Source organism: Taurulus bubalis (genome assembly GCF_910589615.1).
Source record: "Taurulus bubalis genome assembly, chromosome: 1".
Classification (NCBI taxonomy): Eukaryota; Metazoa; Chordata; class Actinopteri; order Perciformes; family Cottidae; genus Taurulus; species Taurulus bubalis.
This window is the reverse complement of record NC_136589.1, coordinates 29,689,607-29,713,324: the sequence shown is the minus strand read 5'-3', so window position 1 is coordinate 29,713,324 and position 23,718 is coordinate 29,689,607. Positions and strand designations below refer to the sequence as shown.

The 23,718-nt window shown below is 41.5% G+C and overlaps 4 protein-coding genes across 4 annotated transcripts; 2 read left to right on the top strand and 2 right to left on the bottom strand.

Moving 5' to 3' along the window:
• Window positions 1-17: 17 nt before the first annotated feature.
• On the bottom strand, window positions 18-5,447 carry cmpk (cytidylate kinase; the record flags this gene model as incomplete). Its single annotated transcript, XM_079223316.1, has 6 exons — window positions 18-1,341; window positions 2,735-2,831; window positions 3,100-3,176; window positions 3,287-3,439; window positions 4,024-4,170; window positions 5,304-5,447. The coding sequence occupies 6 exons, from the start codon at window positions 5,445-5,447 to the stop codon at window positions 1,300-1,302; spliced, it is 660 nt and encodes a 219-aa protein (XP_079079442.1). The 3' UTR covers window positions 18-1,299.
• Window positions 5,448-6,568: 1,121 nt separating this feature from the next.
• Window positions 6,569-8,327, top strand: fam78ba (family with sequence similarity 78 member Ba; the record flags this gene model as incomplete). Its single annotated transcript, XM_079225699.1, has 3 exons — window positions 6,569-6,903; window positions 7,083-7,362; window positions 8,085-8,327. 3 exons carry the CDS (start codon window positions 6,569-6,571, stop codon window positions 8,325-8,327), a joined length of 858 nt encoding a protein of 285 aa, XP_079081825.1.
• Window positions 8,328-10,080: 1,753 nt separating this feature from the next.
• slc35a3b (solute carrier family 35 member A3b) lies at window positions 10,081-17,040 on the bottom strand (the record flags this gene model as incomplete). The annotated part of the gene is made up of 7 exons (XM_079229883.1): window positions 10,081-10,923; window positions 11,606-11,739; window positions 11,858-11,976; window positions 14,306-14,480; window positions 14,673-14,795; window positions 16,464-16,599; window positions 16,823-17,040. 7 exons carry the CDS (start codon window positions 17,038-17,040, stop codon window positions 10,830-10,832), a joined length of 999 nt encoding a protein of 332 aa, XP_079086009.1. The 3' UTR covers window positions 10,081-10,829.
• A 4,737-nt stretch (window positions 17,041-21,777) lies between these two features.
• On the top strand, window positions 21,778-23,718 carry imp3 (IMP U3 small nucleolar ribonucleoprotein 3). Its single transcript, XM_079230962.1, has 7 exons — window positions 21,778-21,938; window positions 22,308-22,415; window positions 22,783-22,857; window positions 22,955-23,034; window positions 23,172-23,223; window positions 23,380-23,452; window positions 23,585-23,718. Exons 1-7 carry the CDS (start codon window positions 21,802-21,804, stop codon window positions 23,609-23,611), a joined length of 552 nt encoding a protein of 183 aa, XP_079087088.1. The 5' UTR covers window positions 21,778-21,801; the 3' UTR covers window positions 23,612-23,718.

Sequence of the window (23,718 nt, the reverse complement as noted above, 5' to 3'; positions counted from 1 at the left end):
ACAGACTTCCCAACAGTATGACATTTATTAGCAAGAAACATTGTTAGAATATAAGCTACAAAACACAGATTTCCAAACTTTTTGTTTGATGTTTATATATTACATGTGTATATATATATATATATATATATATATATATATATACTGATATAACAAAAGTTAAACAAGAATAAAATGTATATTTAGATAAGACATAATAATTAAGACATGTATCCGTTAATTACCTATATTTAGCACTTTCATACTTATAGTCGAAATAATTTTGTATTTCAGCATCCACTTACTATTTATTGATGAATTTGTTTTTTTCCCGCCTTTGTGAAAATCCAACTAACAGTTAATTGCAAAAAATAGATTAAAAAAACGCGCTCAAACTATACAGTGAGGATAGAGCACCCCCTATTGGCTGATAGGGGTTGAAAAGCTATTAGGTGCATGAGGTTTTGTGGATTGTGCAACAGTTAATAACTTCTTAACTATAATATATATATATATATATATATATATATATATATGCATATATACACATATATACACACACATATAGAGAAATCACATCCTGTATAAATATACAACCCTCACTTAGTAAGTACTAAATATTAACTAGATTAATTGAGCAAAACAAGGGGGAAAAAGTAATAGTTTTTACTTTTTCTTCAAGCAGTTTCAGTACAGATTTAACAAAAAGTAAATTTTTATCTACATGTTTTCTCTACGATTAGTCACAAGTGTCAGAGCTGTGTTGAAGCACATTGAGGCGTTGTGGTGCAAACATCTACCTGATAACTCTACATTGCAGAAAAGCACCTGCTCCAGCCGTACTGCCCATTAAACATGAGACAGATGTTTCATGTATTTTATTTGGAGGCGATTGGATATTCCGTCAGTCTTAAATCAATCCCAGTCTGTCGTCATCAGGTCAAACTATTTGGTCTGAAGCATTATGGCTGCTTCCATCATGGCAACTCTGAGGAGAACACTTTTGTAGAGACTTTCACTGCTAGATCTTTGACAAAAGAAGTGTCTATTTAAGCTAATGATACACTCAAACTATGATGAGCATGCTCTTCTGAGCATGAACTAGTTGATCATAAGTAGATGCTTGGCAACATTACTTCTCATTCATACCAATACATATAGTACACACAGACACACACACAAACAAAATAGATGGAAATATGTAACCAAAAGGAAAAAAGTAATATGAATGGACATATAAACATAGTATAGTGTACTTGCAGTTGATACAAAGAAAACTAAAAAAGTAGATAAGTGAATGTTGTTGGCAGCTGGGGAAACTCAACCCTCTTTGTCGAGGACGACTTTCACATCAGCAAACACCTGAAAGAGAACAAAACTGGTAAGAGTTCATCCATAAAAAGACTGAACTGTACAAGTCCTTACAAAACTCAAACTAACAAGAGTAGCCTGAAATACTGCCCATATTCTGAACTCAGATCGCAAGTAAAAAACTGAAAAAAGCAGTATAATAATAATTCATCCTTTATTAATCCCACAGTGGGGAAATGTATTCTCTGCATTAAACCCATCCTTAGTAATGAAGGGGGCAACTGGGGGTTCAGTGTCTCAAGGACACTTTGACATGCAGACTATGGGGAGACCAGGGATTGAACCGCCTACCTTGTGGTTTCGGGACGACCACTCTCCCCATGAGCTTTGGGGATGAGGTGAAACAGTTTCATAAAAGAGGTCCAGATTATCAGACAGGTTTTAACAAATTCCCTCAGAAGGATATTATCTGAAGCAAAATCAGCTGGTCCATTCAACATCCATGCAACTGTTTCAGCAAACAAATTTGAAAACAGCCTTCAGTGTCAAACTTAAGCCTCCAAGTCAAGAAACAATAAGCAAAACATATGTTTGAGTGGAGGGAGAATTTCAAATCTGTCTTGTTGTTGTTTCCCCCATTAGATAGAGGCACTCAATCGCTAGATGTTAGCAATTAATAATGCCAAATAAAATAACATCCAGGTGGAAAAAAAAATCCATAACAAGCTAAACCAAAATGTTGCCAGTGCCCCAATGTTGCAAGTGCCCCCTATGACGGCAGCCTTGTTGCTTCATTGTGATCAACTATTGAAACGTTTGACTTTACAAATCCTGTATTTTGGTTTTCTTTCGTCAGTATTTAAGCGCAATTAGTGGCCACCAGATTAACTTTATATTAAGGCATTTCCCCTTTGGTTTACACATACTGTACAGTGGGGAAGTTTTTCCTTCTGCCTGACTGGAGGATTTCCCCGTTCTATCATGTATGTGCAATAATGACACCTCGAACCCTGAATTAAGTGTCAGTCCACTGTTTCCTCTGATTTTTTTCCCTAAAGCCTTTGATGGACTTTGCTGACAAATTGAACAAACTACTTGGCAACAATGTGGCCAGTAATGTGGGACTGAACTTAATCTGGTAAATATTGCTGCCTTTTTTCCCCATTTTATATTATTTGGTCCAACGTCATTAACACGTCTCACCCTGATGCGCAAGCTAATGTGGAAATGCCTTTAAGCTGCATTTCTTTAAATTACCACAACAAGATGATTAAAAAATATATACTAGACTGAGAATATTAGTGAGAAACCCCTCTCATGTCTTTTTAAGGGCTTCTTTGCACTGAGTGACACCACCTCTTTTGCTCCACCCACAAAATGTCCCTTCAGAAATCTATGCATGGCGCTCATGGATGCTTTCCTACGGGCGATGCCTTTTATTCACCTTATCCAAAGAGCGAGAGGCGTCTACAGTGCGCACTTTGCCGCGTTTCTCATACAGTTCAATGATTGGTCGTGTAGACTGTAGGTAGGTTTGGATTCTGCAAGAAAAAAATGCCTGGTTATTGGGGCCAGATGACACGGAGGACTCAACGGAGACACAAATTAGGTCAAAAACACACAAGCAGGTATCCAACACTCAGCAAAATGGGTCAGACAAATCTATACCAATCAGATGTGCTTGATGTACTTTGTTGCAGGCAGAAAGAAATCAGTTCATGAAACGTTAAAGGCAGCAGTACAAACTTCTGGGGTTGAGTACTATTAAATTCTGATGTGATGTATTTTGTTTATGTTGCACAACAATACCTTTTCTCCAAGCTTTCTCTGTTGTCATCTGTGCGTCCACTGCTCTTCCCTCTTTCTAGACATCTGTCGATGCAAACCTGTGGACAAAAAATAAATAAATCTAGAGCTCAGTGTAAGATGTCTCTCAGGATATCACCTCAGTTCTCAAAGCTGGAAGAGTTTTAGCTTTATAGTTTCCATGACTCACCTCATTGCTGCAGTCAAAGAAAAGCACAAATTTGACATCTGCTTTGCCAACCATAACAGTATCCCACCCCGTAAGGTTGTCCTCGTTGCGGGGGAAACCATCGATGAGGAAACGAAACTTTTTATCGTCTTTCTGCATGGTCTCTTCCATTGCCTTACAAAACAGAAAACAACAATGCATGAATACTTTACTTGTAATGTGAATTCATTTAGTTTATTCAACTGACTAATAAAAATAAACATTAACGTACAAATTCTACTCTGTATAAAAAAGTGCATCTGTGATTCTTGATATTCAAACATTAACAATGATCCACATCCATGTCAGAAAAAGGTCTTGGGTTGGAAACCATATATTTTATCAGGAACAAAATTGAGCTGTAACTACTGATTTTTTTATTTTATTTTTTATAATTGAATTCATGTATAAATGTAATCAATGTATCGATTGTCACAGCCTATACATTGAGTAATTAGCTTGGTTTCAGCACTAAACAATAAAGGTTATGGCCAGATATTGGCATGATTAGCCAAGAGAGTAGACTCAAATTCATTCAGATTTTAGTTAATTTTCACTGTTTACTTTATCTCGTGTCCTTTATAACTAAACAAAAGTCAAGTTGTGCTGAGTTACAAACAGGTCCTGAATAAAAGTATCTACGCCCAGGCAGGCAGATTGATTAGGGTTTGAGTCTTGCTAGACAAACACACACCTGATGTAAAGTATTTGGTACATACCTTCCTGAGCAAGTTGATGGTGATCTCCACAGGAACAATTTTGCCCTCTTTGATGTAGTTGTCAATGAGCTGTCCAAACTCTGACTCCTCTCGGGATCGCTCTGCCCTCAGCAAGTCCCCAGCCGACAAATGGGTGTAGTTGTAATTCTGGGAGAGACAAAGAGTTTTTTTTTTTTTAATGTTAAGTTGAACTCAGGTGATGAAGATGGTATCTCAAAGCAAAGCCCTTCGGAACTAGCCATTAAGAATGAATTTCTCTGGTGAGGATAAAGTGACGGATGGTCATTTAAAAAAAGGTTTGTAGATTTCTATTAAAACTAAAGATCTGTATTTGACAAGACGTCCTTTACAGACAGGCTAAAGTCGGAAAAAAGCCAGGAAAAAAAGAAGTGTACTGAATGAAAGGAGCCTGTATGCATAGCTGCCATTCAGGCCTAACCAGCACACTTGAAGCACAACAGCCAACACCCAATAACATCCGTGACCAGAAATAGTTATACAGTCTCTTAAAGAGGCTCTCTCTCTCAGTCAAACACACACATCAAATAATCCACAATGGGCGGAGTGATTGCATAACTGCAGAAATTCAAGACAGATCAACTAGATCAAATAAAACTGCCATGATGGAAATCTTAATCACAATTTCTTGAATTTACACGTTGAGGTGAATTACATATGTTGACGTATTGCTGTCCATCCCTTACAACTGTATAGAGTGATTATATAACCGCCTGTTTGTTCAAAGCCGGTGGTGGAGTGACCAAGCACAGCCCGGACTTCACAGATGAGTCAATGATAAGGTTACAACATAGTCAATAAGGCATCTCCTGCTGACTCTATCGCCTTGTGTGAAGCTCCTTAATTGAGCCGATTCATTAAGGCGGTTGACAGCACAACACTTAACACTGGGCTACATTTCACTGCTTTAAATCACATATCAGAAATAAATACTGTGGAGTTTCAGAAAAATGAATACTGTTAAAACTGTGCTTTTTATCGCCTGTATTCAGGTGCACGTGGTTGTTTATGAGCGCATACACTGTAGTATTATAAACTGTGTGGCTAACTGGCTAGCGTGCTAGCTGGCTAACACAGGTTCCTTTTAGAGGACAACCGGAAGTCAATTAAATCTAGACATTACTTCATTAAAAATGCGCTATTAAAAAGGCACAACAATCCTAAAATCCACTTAATAACATTTTCGTCACGACATGCTAAATCCTAGCCACCAAATCCGGTAGTTTTCATTGTCCTTTCTCTCGCCATCTCTCTTAAATTACCTCCACGATTTTGGAGCATTGGGTCCCTTTGCCGGCTCCAGGCCCGCCCAGCACGAACACAACCTGCGGCTTCATCACGAGAGACACCCGGTACAACAAGCTCTGCGCCCTCTGCGACACGTTACCGAGTAAAAAGCCGATCATAAACCAGCGCCAGCAGCTACAGAAGTGAACCGGCGGGGCGGGGACACATAAAACGAGCCAAGCTGACCGGTGAATGCGTGTCAGTTTGGGCGAGTAGGAAGTCGACGGGCACGGACGACGACACCACTTCCGCTGTTGACTTCAGCGACCAATGGGGTTTCACATAGAAGTGACGGAGGGTTGTAGCCACGCCCACTTGTACTTGTTATTTATTTTTTTCAATGCAGCGGTCGGGTGACGCCCCTCCCCTGCCTCTCTAGCATCAGCACCTCCAAATTGAACAAGACGGCTGGAAAAAGGATGCTCTCCGGTCCGCGATGCTCACCAGCGCGAGGAGACGTAACGATGAGGCGACACTCGGAGAGACGCTCGAGCGGCTGGGTATAGTCCCTGTTTCTGTACGTTTATGCTGCATCACTGCCCCCATTCATGATGCACCATTCATGCATCCCCAAGAATGGAAGCACATTGCGAGGAAAACATTAAAATAGCATTTTACACCCCTGTTTCCTCGCCTTTATAAGACACACGCTTTTTTAGATGAAGCTTTTTTTCATGTAGGTCAAGGTGATGAAGAGCCCGATTTTTTATTTTGAGGACGCCGCGCGAATGTAGGGCTAATACAGGAACGCCAAGCAAACAAAAGGCATCCAGCCCCCCTCCTCTGACGCACCTGGCTGCCCTATCGCCACTTGACATGACAGCGCAGAGCCGGCAGCAGAGCAGCAGGATCAAGGGGCACCGACGTGTAGCCGGACGCGTGGACTCGACAAGGAATAGAGGAGCACCCGGACGCACGGCGGAGAAGCAGCAGCTGCCCAGGGGAGGCCGGATTGCAGTTTCTGGGGACGAGCGCCAAGGGCAGTGCGGCAGTCAGCAGGCAGACCGGGGGGAGGAGGCTGCGGAGATCTGTGATACTTCCCCCCCAGGCCCCGCTGCGCTCTCACCTCCATATCATCCCGAAAATACGATGGTGAACGCTTTTATGTTTGCGCAATGGTGACTCTGATACTCCCCGTTATTTTTCTTTCCTTTTTTCTCCTTCCCAACCAATCAGTGGTGATGGGCAATTAAAAGATTAGATCTGGTCTTCAGGCAAGGGTGGACCCCGGAGGGGACTGATGTGCATACTGGCCAGGTATCATTTGCGCCCTTCTTCTCTGGTTCTGCTCATTTTGCTTGTCGCCTGCACTATGGGCTGTATTCAGAGCATTGCATGCAAGCCCCGCATCAGACGGGAGAACATTGTGGTGTATGAGGTATCAGCCTCAATCGACCAGTGTCCCACCATCATTGAGGAGAACTCACCGATTGTGCTCCGTTACAAGACGCCTTACTTCAGGGCCTCAGCAGGGGTTGTGATGCCACCAGTGCCCCGCAATGAAACCTGGGTGGTGGGATGGATCCAGGCCTGTACCCAGATGGAGTTCTACAACACCTATGGTGATATTGGCATGTAAGTGTATAGGAGACCTATAAGATCAACTGTTTGCCACTGAATGTGCTCAGTGTGTATGTTTAAGTGGGTAAAGTTTGGATGTGCACACTGTTCTCCACTAATATCGCACACAGAACATCTAAACCACAACCCGGCTGCACCTGCAAAACTTTGTCCTCTTCCGTCCACTGCCACAGGTCCAGCTGGGAGTTACCAGAGCTGCGAGAGTGTCGGGTCAAGGCCATCAGCGACTCAGATGGCGTCAGCTACCCCTGGTACGGCAACACCACAGAGACAGTCACCCTGACCGGACCCACGTCCAAACCGTCACGTCTGACCGTCAGCATGAACGACAACTTCTACCCCAGTGTGACCTGGGCTGTGCCCATCAGCAACAGCAACACACCCATGCTCACCCACATCACCAGGGACCAGAGCTTCATCACCTGGCTGGTGGCCATGAACTCCGTCACCAAGGTAGGACAAAAACCTGGAGAGCAGCTTGACATTGGAGATATATCAATTTGCTCCCACTCGTATTTTCATAATGTTTCGTTATTTTTCCTGCGTTTTCACAGTTTTTTGCTGATTTTTGTCTTGTGTATTTTAAATGAAGAACACTGGCTATACATCGTCAGAGACTACTCTTGCATTGCACACACAGACTGACTGTGATGTAATCATCTCCCCCTGCACTTTCTCTTTCTGGTGTAAAGTTACAAAGTACCTCATCATTGCCTTCAACTCTGCTGAATAAAGCCCCCGTAATGGCCCATTGGGAGTCAGTCTAGCTTAAAGTGTGCATCAAAACACTTCCAGTATTCATGTATTGTCTGTCTGGAATAGTTGTACTCTTTTTAGGATATTATAGAGAAGGCTATCAGGCTTGCTTGCTTTATTCTTGGTCAATAATTTCAGAGCAGAAGAAGAGTATATCTGCAGAAAACTGGTGTGCAAATTCAGCATTTTAGCCAATTTGTCTTCTCTGTAATTTAAGATACAATTATGTTTAACAAAGATGAAGTAACACACCATTTATTAGGATGTACATTAACTACACATCTATTAGCAGTAGAAAACATGATGCACAATCAACGTAAGCTTTCACAAAACACTCTTTGTGTACTTAGACTGTACCATGCACAAATACATGTATACAGGATTAACCAATTAAACATTACGCTGCTCCCCTCCTCCAGGAGCGCATTGTGTTGCAGACGGTGCGGTGGCGGATGCGGGTGGACATTGCTGTGGACCCTGACATGCCTCTGGGCTCTCGGGCCTCGTTGGTGGGTCGTCCCTACCAGGAGCAACCGCACATCCTTAACTACCAGGAGCCCATCCCTCCCAACGCGCTGGGGAGGCCGAATGCCAACGACGCCCAAGTGCTAATGTGGAGGCCACGGAGAGGAGCGCCACTAGTGGTCATACCGCCAAAATAAGAAGGGGAATGGTTGCACAGACAAAAGAATAATGGTTCCGTCCTACAGAAAAGAGGGCACGATGAAGGGGATGAAGTCATGAAGCCTATGTCGGAAGAGAAGAGTGACGGTTTCATTGCGCTCAAGATGCCAGTTGTTCAGTATCCCTGAAATATTTAAGTGGACCATTAGAACAAGCCAGAGTGGATATTACATCGGCTTGGTGTCAGAATGGAAGTCTATCAAAAACAAGGGCATCACAGCCTTTTGGGTCCCCGACAAGTTTTGGACTGCATTAAAGAGTTCTGCCTGCTTTTTAGTGAAGAAGGAACACTGATTTTAAACGTACCACAGAGGTAATAGACCACAACAAGAACTGCACCCTGCATCCTTATGTAGATCTTATTGCATGAGCGAGTGAGAGTGACAAGAAAAACTGTCCTTGAGAAGTTTAAGAATAGCATTTGTTTTGTATAACTTGATACCTGAAGACATTTTGATTGAAAAAGTCAGCCAAAAAAACCCCTGTGGGCTGGTTAAACCTCGTCAGTGCCAACAACGGCCTTCAGCACACTCAGCACAGAGTTAAAGGATGTATTCAGAGATTAAAAAAAGACAAAGTATTATATGAATCTTTTTAGGTTAATCTTAACTCATGCATCAATCAGATTGTATTAAGAGCATCCACCTTGCATAAAAGTCTGGAAGAAAAACCAATATGCTGTAGTTTTCAATGGAGCTTTTCTAATACACCAAACTTATGCACCAACCTATTAACTCCCTCGCCTCTGTCCTGCAGCTGATATTTTATTCAGATGGATGACAAACTATGAGTGAGGGGCGTTGGACCTGTTACCACAATAGATAAATAATGTCAGCTATGCTTTCAATAAGTGCAGTGTAAATGACTTGGATTAGTGCCATACAACAAATTTAAAACAAGAGGGTGATAGCTGGAATGGTGCCGAATTGTACTCAGGCCGAAGGTAGATTTGATGTGGCACTGATCAGGCGATGTTACACCACCAAGTTACATAAATCCTCCTACAATCAGGGAATCTAAATGTACTCTTAATAGTTTCCTTGGTGTTGAATTAAACCAGACTGAATTTTGAAAATGGTTGATTTGAATTGGTGCCATTATTTAACATTGGTCAAATCTCAGTTTCTTCTCAAATCATTAATATGAGGTGCAGTAGTTCCGCAGATAATCCGAGATGAAGGTTTCCTGTGTCATGACGTGTCCAGTGGCTCAAGTCCAAGTTCCTGCCTGCCACTCCGCACAGGAGTCACATGACTCATCCTCCATCTGTGCTTCTCTCCAGGTTCACGTCTCACCTTCCCAATCTGCCTGCTTGTTTTCTCCCGTCTGTCCACCTCACCACATTCACCCAAATACACTCATTTGCTCTGAAATCCACAACTATGCAAAGATTATCTGTGACTGTAAACAAAACCAGAAGGTCAAAGATGTATATTTTTGTGCATCTGCTTCAATCTCTTTCTTATTTGTCAGGGTCATTGTTGAATACAAATGGCTGTTGTAAATGTAAAATACTCACAGATTAAAATAGGTTATATTAAATCAGTGTGTCTACATGTGTCGTCGAAGCTCATTCAGCCATCTGTTGCTATAGAGACTGGTTTGGTTTTTCAGAATACACTGCAACTGGAACTGAAAGAAAAACAGTTCAAAAATATTCATGGGTGTGCCTCACTCTGTGTGTACGCATCCGTGTGTGTTGGAGAAAGTGGCACACATAGACACTCACAGCTCCAACGTATCCAATCATTTCACTTTGAAGTAAGAAAAAAAGATCAAGACAGAGCTTGTTGCTTCAGCATGGAAATATGCCTTAATGTATTCATTTGTTTTAACATAAAGACCTGTTTTGCATTTAAATAACAGCAGAATGAGTGCTTCTGATATAAATACTCAGACTGTGAGCAGCAAGGTCAAAGCGGTCATATCCCATCTCATCTCATATAAAAAAGGACATTCAGCATCTCTGACCAAAGGTAATCCACCACTAGATGGAAGCTCTGTTGAGGAGTTTCCTCTCTTTAAGGCAGGCGCTGTCAGCACCATCAATAGGCTGCCTTTTTTGTTAAGTAAATACACTCCTTTCCCCAAATCCCATCACACATAATTAAACATACAGTATATTGAACTATAAAATAATAATGTCTTCCAAATATCCACAATGCCGTTTCATCATAATCTCCTCCTGGTACCTGTACATTACATTTAGAGAAAGCAGTCATACAGAATGTGAGTTTTACTGCAACAATCTGGTGTAATGGAAAGTTAGCTCCACTGTACTCCTGTTCGTATTTGAAGAGAAGAACCTTTAAAAAATTCATGTACAAAGGACCAGTGTATATTATTGACGCCCATCTTTTGTGCATAGCAGCATTTTGATGACAGTAACAGGTTATATCACTTTGTTGAGTCCTACTCAGGTCTCTGTCGTGTGTGTGTCGTCACTTCTGTCTTGTAGCACACATGACAGAGGTCTCTGTTTATACTTTGATGGCGCTGCCACTGGCCGGTTTGCGCTTGTTGCTGTAGAGAAATGTGGCAGCAATAACCAGTACAGCCCCAAGGAAAAATACCCTGAGAAAGGCATGGACATGGAACAAAAGAGAGAAAATAAAGAGGCATTAAAAAGTGAATTCAGTAAACCAACAACTGTGTACTCAACTCATGTCATGTAAACAAGTAACACTTTTAACTTGATGTTACTGACAGCATGCTAACGTTCACAATGACAATGCCTACATGATGTACATGTCCTAATGTTTAGCAGGTATTATGTTTTCCATGTTGACAATCTTAGCATGCTAAACTAAGATTACACAAAGACGCAAAGTAGAGCTAAGGCTTTACAGCTATCTAGTCATAAACCAGAGTATTGGAGAATTTAAACTTTAACCTACTGCTGGGCTAGATTAAAATTCCGAGGATCACCATAATTATTACAATTCTCACCATCTTTACTTTAAAACCACAAACGTCAACTGCATAGTGACGCAAGAGGCTAATGTCAGGGGGTCATGATGGAAGTCAGTGGTATACAACACAGAGAGTCTGTTCAAAAGTTCAATTCAATAGTTGTTGAAATAATGCATTCTGGACCGAAGTGGTGGACTGACCAACAGACTGACATTGCCATCCATAAATCCGTGCAGCTAACTAGCATGGCAAAAATATAGTGGGCTAATTATTAGTCATGAGTAATTATTTGCAAACCAAAATTAAGCCTTGTGGGGGTGTTGATGAGCCTGTATATGTTTACCCTGTAGGATTAAAGTCCTCCAACAGGAAATATGAAACAAGTGTTGACACGATGATGGACAAAGAGGTGGCAAATCCTTTGAGGATGTTGTCTGCATATTTAATGACCACCGCTACGACCAACCCGCCCAGAGCCTGCAGACAGTTAGAAAAAAACATGAAGACAGTGATTGTGATTCTGATTGTGTACACCAAATGCATTTTAATGACAATTTGACAAATGTGAGATTGAAGAGAAACATAGTGATCAAACCTGCAAAGCAACAACTGTGCAGGTGACGGTGGTGTAGCCCTGAAACATGCCCAACTCTCTGACCCTCTTGCCGTCATACACTATCATTCCTACGGAGCCAAACACTAAGCCAAATAAACCTGAAGGAGACAAGGAGAGAAAGTGAGGTCAGGTTTTGGTTGAACCTACAAGGTATAGAGGCGTTTCAACTGATCTTGGACAGGAAACATTAAGGAAAAATCAAGCATGATGGGAGAGTACCATTTCTTTAGCAAGAGTTTAGGACAAGTTATTCTCATCTTTAATCAGATTGTTGTCTGAAGAAGTTGTTTCATGACACCTAACTGCCGCTACTGTATTTGAGGATACAGCTAAAGCTGCTTAACGGTTCAATAAAGTGTAACATTTAGTTTAAGATCCACACACACACAAACACACACACACGCACACACACACACACACACACACACACACACACACACACACACACACACACACACACACACACACACACACACACACACACACACACACACACACATAAGCATACCGAAGAGAATGTAATAGTTTCGTCAAGGTTGACAGGTGCATCATCACATTGTTGTAACACAAGCACAGCATATGGAGAAATCCACAAACAAATGCTGTTATTTTCTCAACAGTCTATACATACATTGCACATAAACTGATTGCTTTGTTTCTGGATTTGTATGTCTAATGCCCATTGAATGAACAGAGTGCTGCCAGAATGAGTTCTGAAACCAGGAAATTAGTTATAATTTTTGCACTTCTGATTCGCCCGTCTGGAAGTTAGTGGATTTTTTGATTAGATGCCTGAAATAATGTTTGTGGTTAACACAAGCTTAAGAGTTTTACAAGTTTTGTGCTATGTTTAAAATACGTCAGTAAAACCGCTCTCTGAAAAAGGTGATTGCTAACAAGTGGCTGCATGAGACTACAAAATGTCATCATGCCGACTAGTCCGCCTTCACAGCCTCGTTTTGTGTACTTGTGATTTATGCGACTGTGATGTAGTTTGTTTATAGCCTAACGTTATATAGCTTTCTACTTCTGCCTTTTGTGAAGATCTTCTTGCTGAACAAAACATGTAAGTATCATAAACATTTGTTTGCTGCAATGCTTATTTTCTGCAATATTCTAAAATCCAATGGAAAACCCCCATTGGCTTTTTTCTTTATGGAAACAGAGCGATGCAAACTCCAGGACTGGAGAATTAAAACATCCCTGGAAAACTCTAAGTTTCAACAGAAGAAGAAAAAGAGGAAAATAGAGTCTGTCTGTAACATTTTAACCTCCAGCCTGTTCGGTCATAAAAGTCAAATTAACCGGTCATTTTACAGCGGGAGAGAGAGTGACCGTTTTCTTTTATTTTTTCAGAGCATCTCCTCTCAAAGGATAATCTGATTCCCGCTCTTACTAAATGTATCATAAATTAAGCGAGCTAGAAAGATCGTAGCTGACCCCTCTCACCCTGGACACAACCTGTTTGAGTCCCTTCCCTCTGGCAGGAGGTTGAGGTCCATCAGGACCAAGACCTCACGCCACACCAACAGTTTTTTCCCGTCGGCAGTCGGGCACATCAACAGAGCCCGGGTCCCCCACTGACTGATTCGGTCACCCCCAGGACTATTTTTCTTTCTTTTCTTTCTTCTCACCGGTCACTCCACTGCACACTTCATATTTAAACACTCATGCCACTTAACATACACTTTTTAAATTAAACACACATGTCACTTTAACATACACTTACATTAACGTTATCTGTTTGTCTGAGCACTTTATCTTATACTTGATTTAAATATCATTGCACTGTTGTTGTCGTTGACTGTTGATTGTTGTTTGTCTCGTCTAATGTATGCACCTTCCGCCTAGCAAAATTCCTCGTTTGTGTAAACATTCCTGGCAATAAACGGTTTCTGATTCTGATTCTGAAATCATATCAGACATTGCAAAGATTCTCCTATAATTTAAAATGTAACCAAATTCCCTTCCTGACCTGAGAATATTTAATTAACATACATCAACTTTAGGTTTTGAGATAAAGTTAACTATTGCATTTGCTTTTTTCCCCTATATTTAGCAATGTTCTATTGATGAGTGACCACTAAACGAATCAACCACCTGAAAGTTGTTTCTTGTTTATGAAAGTGGCAATGGAGTGTGCCACTATTAGATGTGTCTACAAACAGTGTTTATTTAATGTTTTGTTTTTTTTCAGAAACTATTTTGTTAGACTATGAGATAGTCATTTGGAAAACAATGACACTTTATTCCAGTTCATGTTTGTGACACACAGAACATGAACTTGTCTGAGAGTGAGAGGAGGATGGGTTATCTTATATAAGTCTTATTCTAGTTTATCGATCTTACACACACACACACACACCATTATTAACTCAACACATATTGTCTCATCGAACCAGACAAACAGAGGTCATAGTTACTCACCCAGCTGTATGTTACGGACCCACACACTCTGTTTAGTCTCCTTGAGGATTTTCTCAAAGTAAACTCCAGCGAAGCCACTGGACACACAGGCCATCAGCACAGCCATCAGTCCCACAAACTGGGAGCCGGCCGACAGGACCAGCTGCTCAGTGTCACCTTCAGACTCTGTGGGCCACTGTGGAGGTGACAACACTGATCATCACATGCAGGGACAAGCACAGATGAAACATCTGTCAATTAGGGTAACTAATTTAGGACTAAAACATCTGATGAGTCAATATAGTCATATTCCACATTCATGGAGCAGATACACCAGTGCATTATGTAAATTGCTCAGGGAATTTGCAGGCTCAGTGTCTGCTGGTACCTGCACGAGAGTGACTCCTCCCATCAGGAAGAGCAGGGAGAGCCACTGGTAGAGGCCCAACCTCTTCCCCAGCATGGAGACAGAAAACAGTGCTGTTGTGAGGATCTTCAGCTGGTACGTGACCTGTGTGGAGCGCAACACAAACACACCACTAAGCAATGTCGGGTACCAACTGATGGAACAAAAAAAGTATAATTAACACGTGTAATGGAAATTTTAGGATTTTATGTCTTTAAAGAGAGACTTTATGTCTCTCCAAACAGCAAGCTGTAGTGCCATATGCAATGATAAGGACAGAAGAAGATAAGATGGTCTTTATTGTTCTATGAGATGCTGTTTTTGTACCAGGAAGATAATGTGTACTCAGCAGTCTCTGGAGTACAACCCACTGGCTTCTCCTCTGTCCTTTGCTCATTGAGTTGACTGTGCTGTGAGTCCGTCTGCAGACGCTTGAATTAAACTTACAGAAAGACAAAAGTTGACTTTGTTCTATATTTGACGGAAAGTGCCACCACAAATGTGCCGTTGGTGGCAGGATCCTTCATGTGAGAAGACATCTGGGACTCAGCGCTGAAGGTGGAGAGACCATGCACAGCTAGTCTGGGACTCTAAACCTCAACCTCCACGTCAAAGAGGATGTAGAAGTGTGGGCCTGAAGCCTGAAGACCGGAGCCCGGTCACCACTGTGACCCAGTGAACCAGGTGGCGTGGAATTTTCTGGTAAGAGAAATTCAGAGAGTAACAAAGACGCCTGTTTGCTTTATGTGTACATACATATGTTTAGCGGTAAACAGGGGCTGGCCACTAATAGAGAATCTGAACATAAAAAAAGAGTGACTCAAGAAGATTCAAAATTATTGTCACTGTCGCGACAACATGACTGAGGATATCAAATTGTGCAGCATCAGCATGGTAAATTAAGGGGTGTTCCACTGCAAGATTTTGGAACATGACTGAAGTGACAAAGCATGGAATGAATCAGCCTGTCATCACAACAACGAACCCCACAAGCCAAGTTGGTCCTGTCTGTTTCACCAGGAAGTGCTCTACATCAAGACAATGTCCTGGGGATATCGCCATGTCAACAAACAGCCACATGTGGCTTGACATGGGACGGCGGAAAGACAACTTCATGCAGATATGACAATCAACTGGTTTCTCTGCCCTCTCCCCAGCTGCATCACAGAATGGCGATGGACATGATGTAAGCCAGCCAAGGAGCAGTTTGTTGCATCATTGGAACGGACTGCTGCACCTACATTCAGATAACATGACTCGTATTGTTTCACACCTTAATGACCTGCGGCTTGTGGTCCTAACTGACAGCATGTGGATGGAAAGCCACATAGATGAAACTATTGACACCTCTGTCAACATCAGCCTTGACATGTTGTGTGATCCCTTGTGCTAAAGCTGTGATGGACTGTGCTGTGAATTTGGTTGCCGATGCTTGAATTACACTTACAGAAAGACAAAAGTAGACTTTGTTCTTTATTTTACGAAAATTGCCACCACACACAAGAATAAGTGAGAAAATATGTTAAAGGATTTATGTAAAAAAACTTCTTTTTTTTAAACATTTCCCCCTGACACATACCAAGCTCTGTAAATGCATGGCTACACAGTAAGGAAAATACCAAACCTTATGGAAACCAGTAAAACACACACACACGCACACACACACACACACACACACACACACACACACACACACACACACACACACACACACACACACACACACACACACACACACACACACACACAGAATGAACTTGAACCATGTGCTACCTGATAGGTGGCTGCGTCCAGGTTGGACAAGGCAACATAGAGCAGATTGTTCTGCAGAGTGTAGATCCCTGCAGGAATGGCCAACTTCATGGTCTCCACAGGTTTGTTCACAATCTCCTCCTTCAGCAGTCGCATGCTGAAATCTGGCAGAGACAGAGAGTGGGTTGTCAGTAATTTAATCAAGGGACCACCCATGGACTGAAGAGACAGTGAGAAGAGACAGAAAGGATCTGAGAGTCAGCCTGGTATTAAGAGAAAGATTGGAGGACATTTATATGAGATGTTGTGCCCTGTAGAGCCTACAAATAGACTAATAAGAGAGAGAGAAACTGAGAAAAGCATGCTGTCCCCCTTCCCACTCTTCCAACTCACTGTTCTCCTTGAAGACGAGGATGGTGCAGACGAGGATTTTGAGCAGCTCGGCTGACACCACAGCGGAGGAGGCCAGGTAACGGGGGCCATCTTCCTTCAGGGTGCGGGAGTAGCGCATGGTCAGCACCAGCGAGGTGGTCTGCAACACCAGCACCCCCAGAGACAGATACTTCAGCCTGGAGGAGTGTGGCGAGGACAACAGCATCGTGGAGGACTCTGTGCCAGAGTTAGTAGACAACTTAGGAGTCTTTGGAATGGACAAAAAAAAAAGGAAGAATGAGTGAGTCTGGTTCAGTCAGAGAAATTAGGAATTCCCCTGCAGCTCCTTCTCAGGGACTAATTGAGAGTGTATGTAAGCCCTTGAGCAAGAAACTGGCTTCTGCTGAAATCTGTCACACATATTAAGAACAAACTATATAGGGAGCATGAAAGTGAAAAGCACAAGAGAATAGTGGAGAGTGTCTCTGAGGAGTCTGAGATAGGAGAGAGAGTGAGTGAGTGAGGAACAATCAGGAATGCTGGTCAGTAGTTTGACAGAAAGTGGAGCCTGAGGCAGTGCAGGGCATTCCTGTGACCGGCCTGTAGACCTGAAGCACGTTAAACAAGCATCAGACCAGAAATAAGAATTATGGGGTCAAGGGGGAAAAACTGATATTTTACAGTACAACTCAAAGTACAAAACAGCTGTCATCTTCTCTTTACTAGGTATGGAAGACTGGCCTCCAACAACAGAAAGAAATTCAGGAAGGAGGGAGGGATTGATGAATCATTAGTGAAGCTTATTGACCAGCAGTTTCCTAAAAAATTACACAGCCTTATTTTTATCTTCATACCAAATTTTAATGAAACACATTTTTTTTCTGTTATATTCATATTCTTATCTGGTTGGTGATAGACTCATTGTTAGTTAGTTCTGCCTGTTTTAATATATTAATAGAATATGTCCTCTGAGGCAATACAGTTGAATGATATTTTAGTATCTCATAAAAATGTACTAAGAGCAAAAACTGGCTGTGATTCGCAGAAGTACTCTCTATAAGTATTCATAGTTACTATTTTACATGGGTCTTCTTAATAACATTTGATAATACTATCACTGGTGTAACAGTCAGGGGGTGGAAGATGTACTCAGATACTTTAGTTGAATAAAATGACCAATACCGCAGTGTAAAAATACTCGAATACACCGAGTCCTATATTACCGATCCTACCCATGTAAAAGTACAGAAGTAGCCTATATTTTACAGAGGTAAAATAATACAATATTTCACGGAAAAAAGTAAAGAGAGAGATGAGACAAAAGTACAACAAACAAATACTATTGTTTTATAGCAGAACACATTATTGCATCACTATCAATAATCTAATGATGTAATAATAGCCTATATCAATCACTGGGGCTACTTCTGCAGAAATGAATATGTTTAAATAAATAAATACTTTTTACTGATTGTACTTAAACCTTTTTACGATGATGAATGCAAGACTTTTACTTGTAATGGAGTATTTTGACATTGTTGCTGTTGTACTTTTACTTAAGTAAAGGGTCTGAATACTTCTTTCATCATTGACACACACACACACACACACACACACACACACACACACACACACACACCGACAGAGAGAGAGAGAGAGAGACAGAAACACAACATAGTAATCTACAACATAATAGTTATCTTTTGAATTTTGATGTCATTTTTACTAAAACATTTTGTATCTCTACAAAGCACGCTGCCAAGTGTCCAGTCTAGTTGTTATTCATAACCTTTCAGTTATTAAAGGTTAGGTTGAGAGTAATGAGGTAATTATTACCAGTCTTGAGACTATGGGGTCCGGGAGACTTGAAGACATTCTTCACTCTTTTGCTTTACATTTCTTGAGTGAAGCAACTTTTCTCTGAACAGCCAGTTCCACTTGTCTTTGTCACATCATCCATATGCCCCTAAATAAAAAAGAAAATGGAAGGCAGAATATGAGGCCCACCATACTCAACTTCTGCGGCGATGTCACTTTTAGAGTCGGTCTGCTTCAGTCCCCTTCAAGAAGTGGGAGGAACTGAGGGACCTTTCCTGGGTTATATCAGGTACAACTGAATAGTAGATGGTTTGCTCGAGCTAATGTGTACCTGGATCTGTCTAACCAAAACTCTATTTTTTACTTTCCGCAGTTAAATCCCGCAGTCATTTCATTATTTCAAGCACACAAACTAGTTATTTGGTGAAAATAACGCAGGAAGGACTGTGTAAATCTGTTTGCTCTTTTACTGACAGATAAAGTCCACTGAGCCATGACATACAATGGTTGTATGTATTCTACTATGGTTTGTAAATCCTTTGGTAGAAAGAGCCACGAGAGCCAAAGAAGTGTTGACAGTGTGGTGCGTTTAACACACTGACCTCTCTATTTAGCAGCTCTGCTGAGCGAAGGGGCACGGCTACACAATCCTTCTCTGTTGGTGTGGGTCTATGTCTGTATGTGTGTGTGTGTGTGTGTTTGTGTGTGTGTGTGTGTGTGTGTGTGTGTGTGTGTGTGTGTGCGTGTGTGTGTGTCCTTCTACACACACCAAACAAACACTACTCTCTCTCTCTTTCTAAAAACATTTTAAGAACACTATTACCTTTCATTTGCAGCTATGCAAGGATCTTCACACTTTTTCATGAAATTGTTTGCCAAAATTGACTTGACAGCTGCAAGAATATTTAACCTCTTAATATGCAGCATCCTATTGGTGGGTCGGTCGTTACAAACCCACCCTACAGACTGTTTTGTTAATTCTTGTGGAGTTTCCAAAGTCTCAATAGATACCAAACATGTCAGGCGTCATTTGTGAGACGCCCATATTTACCTGCTGTCGGATGGGAAAACAGTCCAGTTGTTGTTGCTTTCTGGACAACACACTCACATCTTTCAAATGACCTGCATCCAGGCATGTTGCCAGAGGAAATTACTAAAGGTATAGTGCAGAGTAGATTTGAAGCAGGATCTACATCTCCAGTAAAACAGATATTGTATTTGAATAATATCTATATTATTTTATTCTTCTACTCCACTACATTTCAGAGTTTAATGGACAGCTGCAGTTACTGAACCAAGGACATTCCCATGAATGCCCGGTACAGTAATTTCCTGAAACAGAGGTATGTAATTATCTTCTCCATCACAAGATGGACAACACTATAAGCGTCTAATAGTCTGCAACTTTGATCACATTGAAGCACTGGCAGGCTCAGGACCAATCAGTTACACAGGGAAACACGTCAGAAGAGAACTAATGGAGCTGTTGCTCTATAAGCAAGACGGCATTCATTAAAACTTTTGTTCTGATATATTATTCTCCCGTCACAAATGAATTGCATGGCATTGGCCTCTGAATAGCCAAAAGTATGGCAGTGTCTTCACAAACCAGGTTTCCTGTAAGTGTCAGGCCTGGGAGTCAGATCAATGTGGAAATGTAGCCACACAATACTCTTTTAAAAATTACATTTATATCAGATGTCAGATAACATAGAAAACAGATATGTCGTAAACTCAAGTCAAAGACATCTATGTCCCTGGTGGCTCTGGTGAGGGTGGGACGTCCACCAAGGTCTGCTCTTTGGGACATTTGAAACTATGAGCACAGCTCATGTAGGTCAGCTCATGCAGGTTATACTAGTCTTAGATATGAAGGATAACAAGTTATTCAGCTGAGCGCCATCCCTTGCAAACACCCACTCATTTGTTTGACTTGAACACATATTTACAATCACAAATTCACCAGGATGTGGATCCGGCAGAAGAAAAAGGGATAAGGAGAGAAGTGAGTGAGTGAATGAAATCAGGTACCCTCTAATTAAAGGCTCATCTGATGGTTATTATAGCTTTCTATTGATGATAAGTGCGTTTGAACAAACTGTCCCTGAAAGGACACAGGCTACAGATTAAAATAAAGACAAAAAGATCTCCTTCTCAAACTCCATCATACAATAATAATTTACCTGTTGGACTGGACCTCAGGTAATAAGGACGTGGATGAAAGTGTCCGACACTCACTCGCTGGATAGTCTTCTCCTTTTTGCTCCTCTATGCTCGTATTATAACACTCAAAAAGTTAATCCGACCCCTATGTGAACCAAACTATGGCCAAAACACAGAAAACTATCTCACAGCTGTAAACTGGAAAATGTTGCAGTAAACCCCGAGTCTCTCGCCTCCAGCCCGGACTGAGTCTGTCTCTGTTCTGAAGGAACGAATCGACAAGTCGACTACCGACCATACACCAAACCTTTAGCGACTCCTTATGGAGAAAAAAGTTACTTTTCTCTTTTTTTTTTAACGAAGTACTTGATCAAAAACTTGATCAAAAATGAAAAGGAAAACAATATAACAGATAATCAAAGCAATCCTTATCAGAACAAAAATAATAATGTATAACATATCCTAACCAAAAATGTATATCTAGTCAAGCCAACCAGTGAATCAAAGTAGCAGCTCAGAGGCTGTATCAAGAACGGGTTTCTGTGAGCGTCTTACATGGGTTTCTTTAGGTTTCATTGAGCAGTAAGACTGATGTATTGGGAGTGATATGATTTGATGTCGTCGAGGTTTATGGAGGTACATAATATATTATTTTATTCAGCTGGGTAAATTACGCATCCAACAAAACAAACAAAAAAAAGAGTAATGTATATAATAGTTGGACTTTGAATTTGTGAAAGCCTGCTCCTACCACCTTTTTATTGGTGGATAAAGACTGAAACCGCTGTGAATATGTGGATGTAACGTTTTAAATCAATGTGGTTGAGCGGCGGTAGGTGGCGCTGCAGCGCGCGGTGACTCGACGTACGACTTCGAACGGTCGAAGAAGAAGAAGAAGAAGAAGAAGAAGAAGAAGGACACGTGTTTCCTCTTCAGCCTGCTGCTTAGTGGGAGCGAGCATCTTGTAAATATATTGTATTGAGCCAGCGGAAGTTTTTTTTACAAAATGGTTCGTAAATTAAAGCACCATGAACAGAAGTTGTTGAAGAAGGTTGACTTCATCAACTGGGAGGTGGACAACAACTTGCACGAGGTCAAAGTGTTGCGGAAGTACCACATCGAGAAGAGGGAGGACTACACCAAGTAAGCAACGACGTGTGTGCGTGAAGAGGCTGCAGTAAACCTAATGTGTGTGAAGGCCGAGACAACCGTAATAACACATTAAATGTGTCTATTTAGAGTTTAAGTCAAACCAAATGTAGCCGGAATAGCGAGGTTGAAACTCAAAACACAAATGTGTATCTTCTTATTTCACATGCTCAGCACGTAAAACCACATGAAATGTCCCAGGACCAGATATCAGAGCTTATAACCCCCAAACCTTTTGAAATTGTATAATTTGAGTGAACACATTCTGTTTGTTTTAAGTGAAGCAGCTGACCAGTGAATAGTAGAGACGTTCATTTGTATAGTAGTGTACAGAACCTTTTTTAAATTTGTCCTCTGTTTTAGGTACAACAAGCTGAGTCGTAACATCAGAGATCTCGCCAAGAAAATCAGAGACCTGGACGAGAAGGATGGCTTCAGAGCTCAGAGCACACACCACCTGCTAGAAAAACTGTGAGTTTCTCGGTCAAAATCATCTCTCTTATAAGCTTTCAGTCAACACCTGGCGCCTGAATCACGAAGCAAAACAAAGCCGGTTATCCATCCCCTTTTAAGGCCCAGATCTCTTTAACTTTGGTTTTCCTGTAACAAGAAGATAGCTCAGTGGAGATCACCATGAACTGAGAAACCCAGTTGAAATATCCAGTTGATAACCAGCTTCATGATGCGGTCATCCTGGATCACCAATGCTGCTTCATGGAACAGGCTCCTGTGCAGACACACAGTGGTGTTTGTTTTCCTTTGCTGTTTGGGGCAGTCTTGGTTTATCTGTTTGAAAACACAATAACAAACTGATAATCTTCTTGTTTCTTCACACAAGGTACGGTGTTGGTCTCTTGCCCACCAAACAGAATCTGTCCCTCACAGAGAAAGTCACAGCTTCTTCATTCTGCAGGTAAATCATCCCACACACATTTTTAGAGTCCTTTATTGTGAACATGTATCACTACTGTGGTTTTCTGTCATTCATTTCACCTTTGTGGCTCCTGCAGGAGGAGGCTGCCGAGCATCCTGCTGAACCTCCGTATGGCTCAGAACATGAAGACCGCCATCACCTTCATCGAACAAGGACGTATCCTTCATTGCTTCCTTATTGCAAGAGTTTGTATTTTGGAAGTTGAGTTTTATGTCTTGAATTTCCTTTGAATGATTGGTTAGTTTTGTCTATGTCCAAGGGGAGAAATTGTTTTGACCTTGACTCAGTCTCAGATGTGCGTGTTGGCACAGACATCGTCACAGACCCAGCATTCCTCGTTACAAGGTCAGTGGCCACATTTTGTTTGGTCTTCTCATAATTTGTGGTGAACCACTTACTGCCGCAAACGTCCATTCTGCAGAAACCGAAATAGCAGTATAGATACATGTAGCAAGGTGTCTCCGTGATCAAGTACTAACGCAACACTGACACCTTTTCCAGAAATATGGAAGATTTTGTCACTTGGGTGGACTCTTCCAAGATCAAGCAGCATGTCATGAATTATAATGAGGAGGTGAGTTTTCTGCTCTCGCATCCGCTACAAGTCTTTTGTTTCAATGCAAATGACCGACTTGTGTTTGCATCTATGATGAAACCTACAAGTGTCTTCAGCTGATGTCATATAAGCACTGCGTTTATTTTGCAGAGGGACGACTTTGATATGATGGCATAAGCCTTTTCCATTCGTCACCCTGGAGGACAGGAAAGGGACACAAACTCTGCTCCTGTAACTGTCGTGAATAACTCTACAAGAGGATGGACCAAGTGTGTGCACATCCA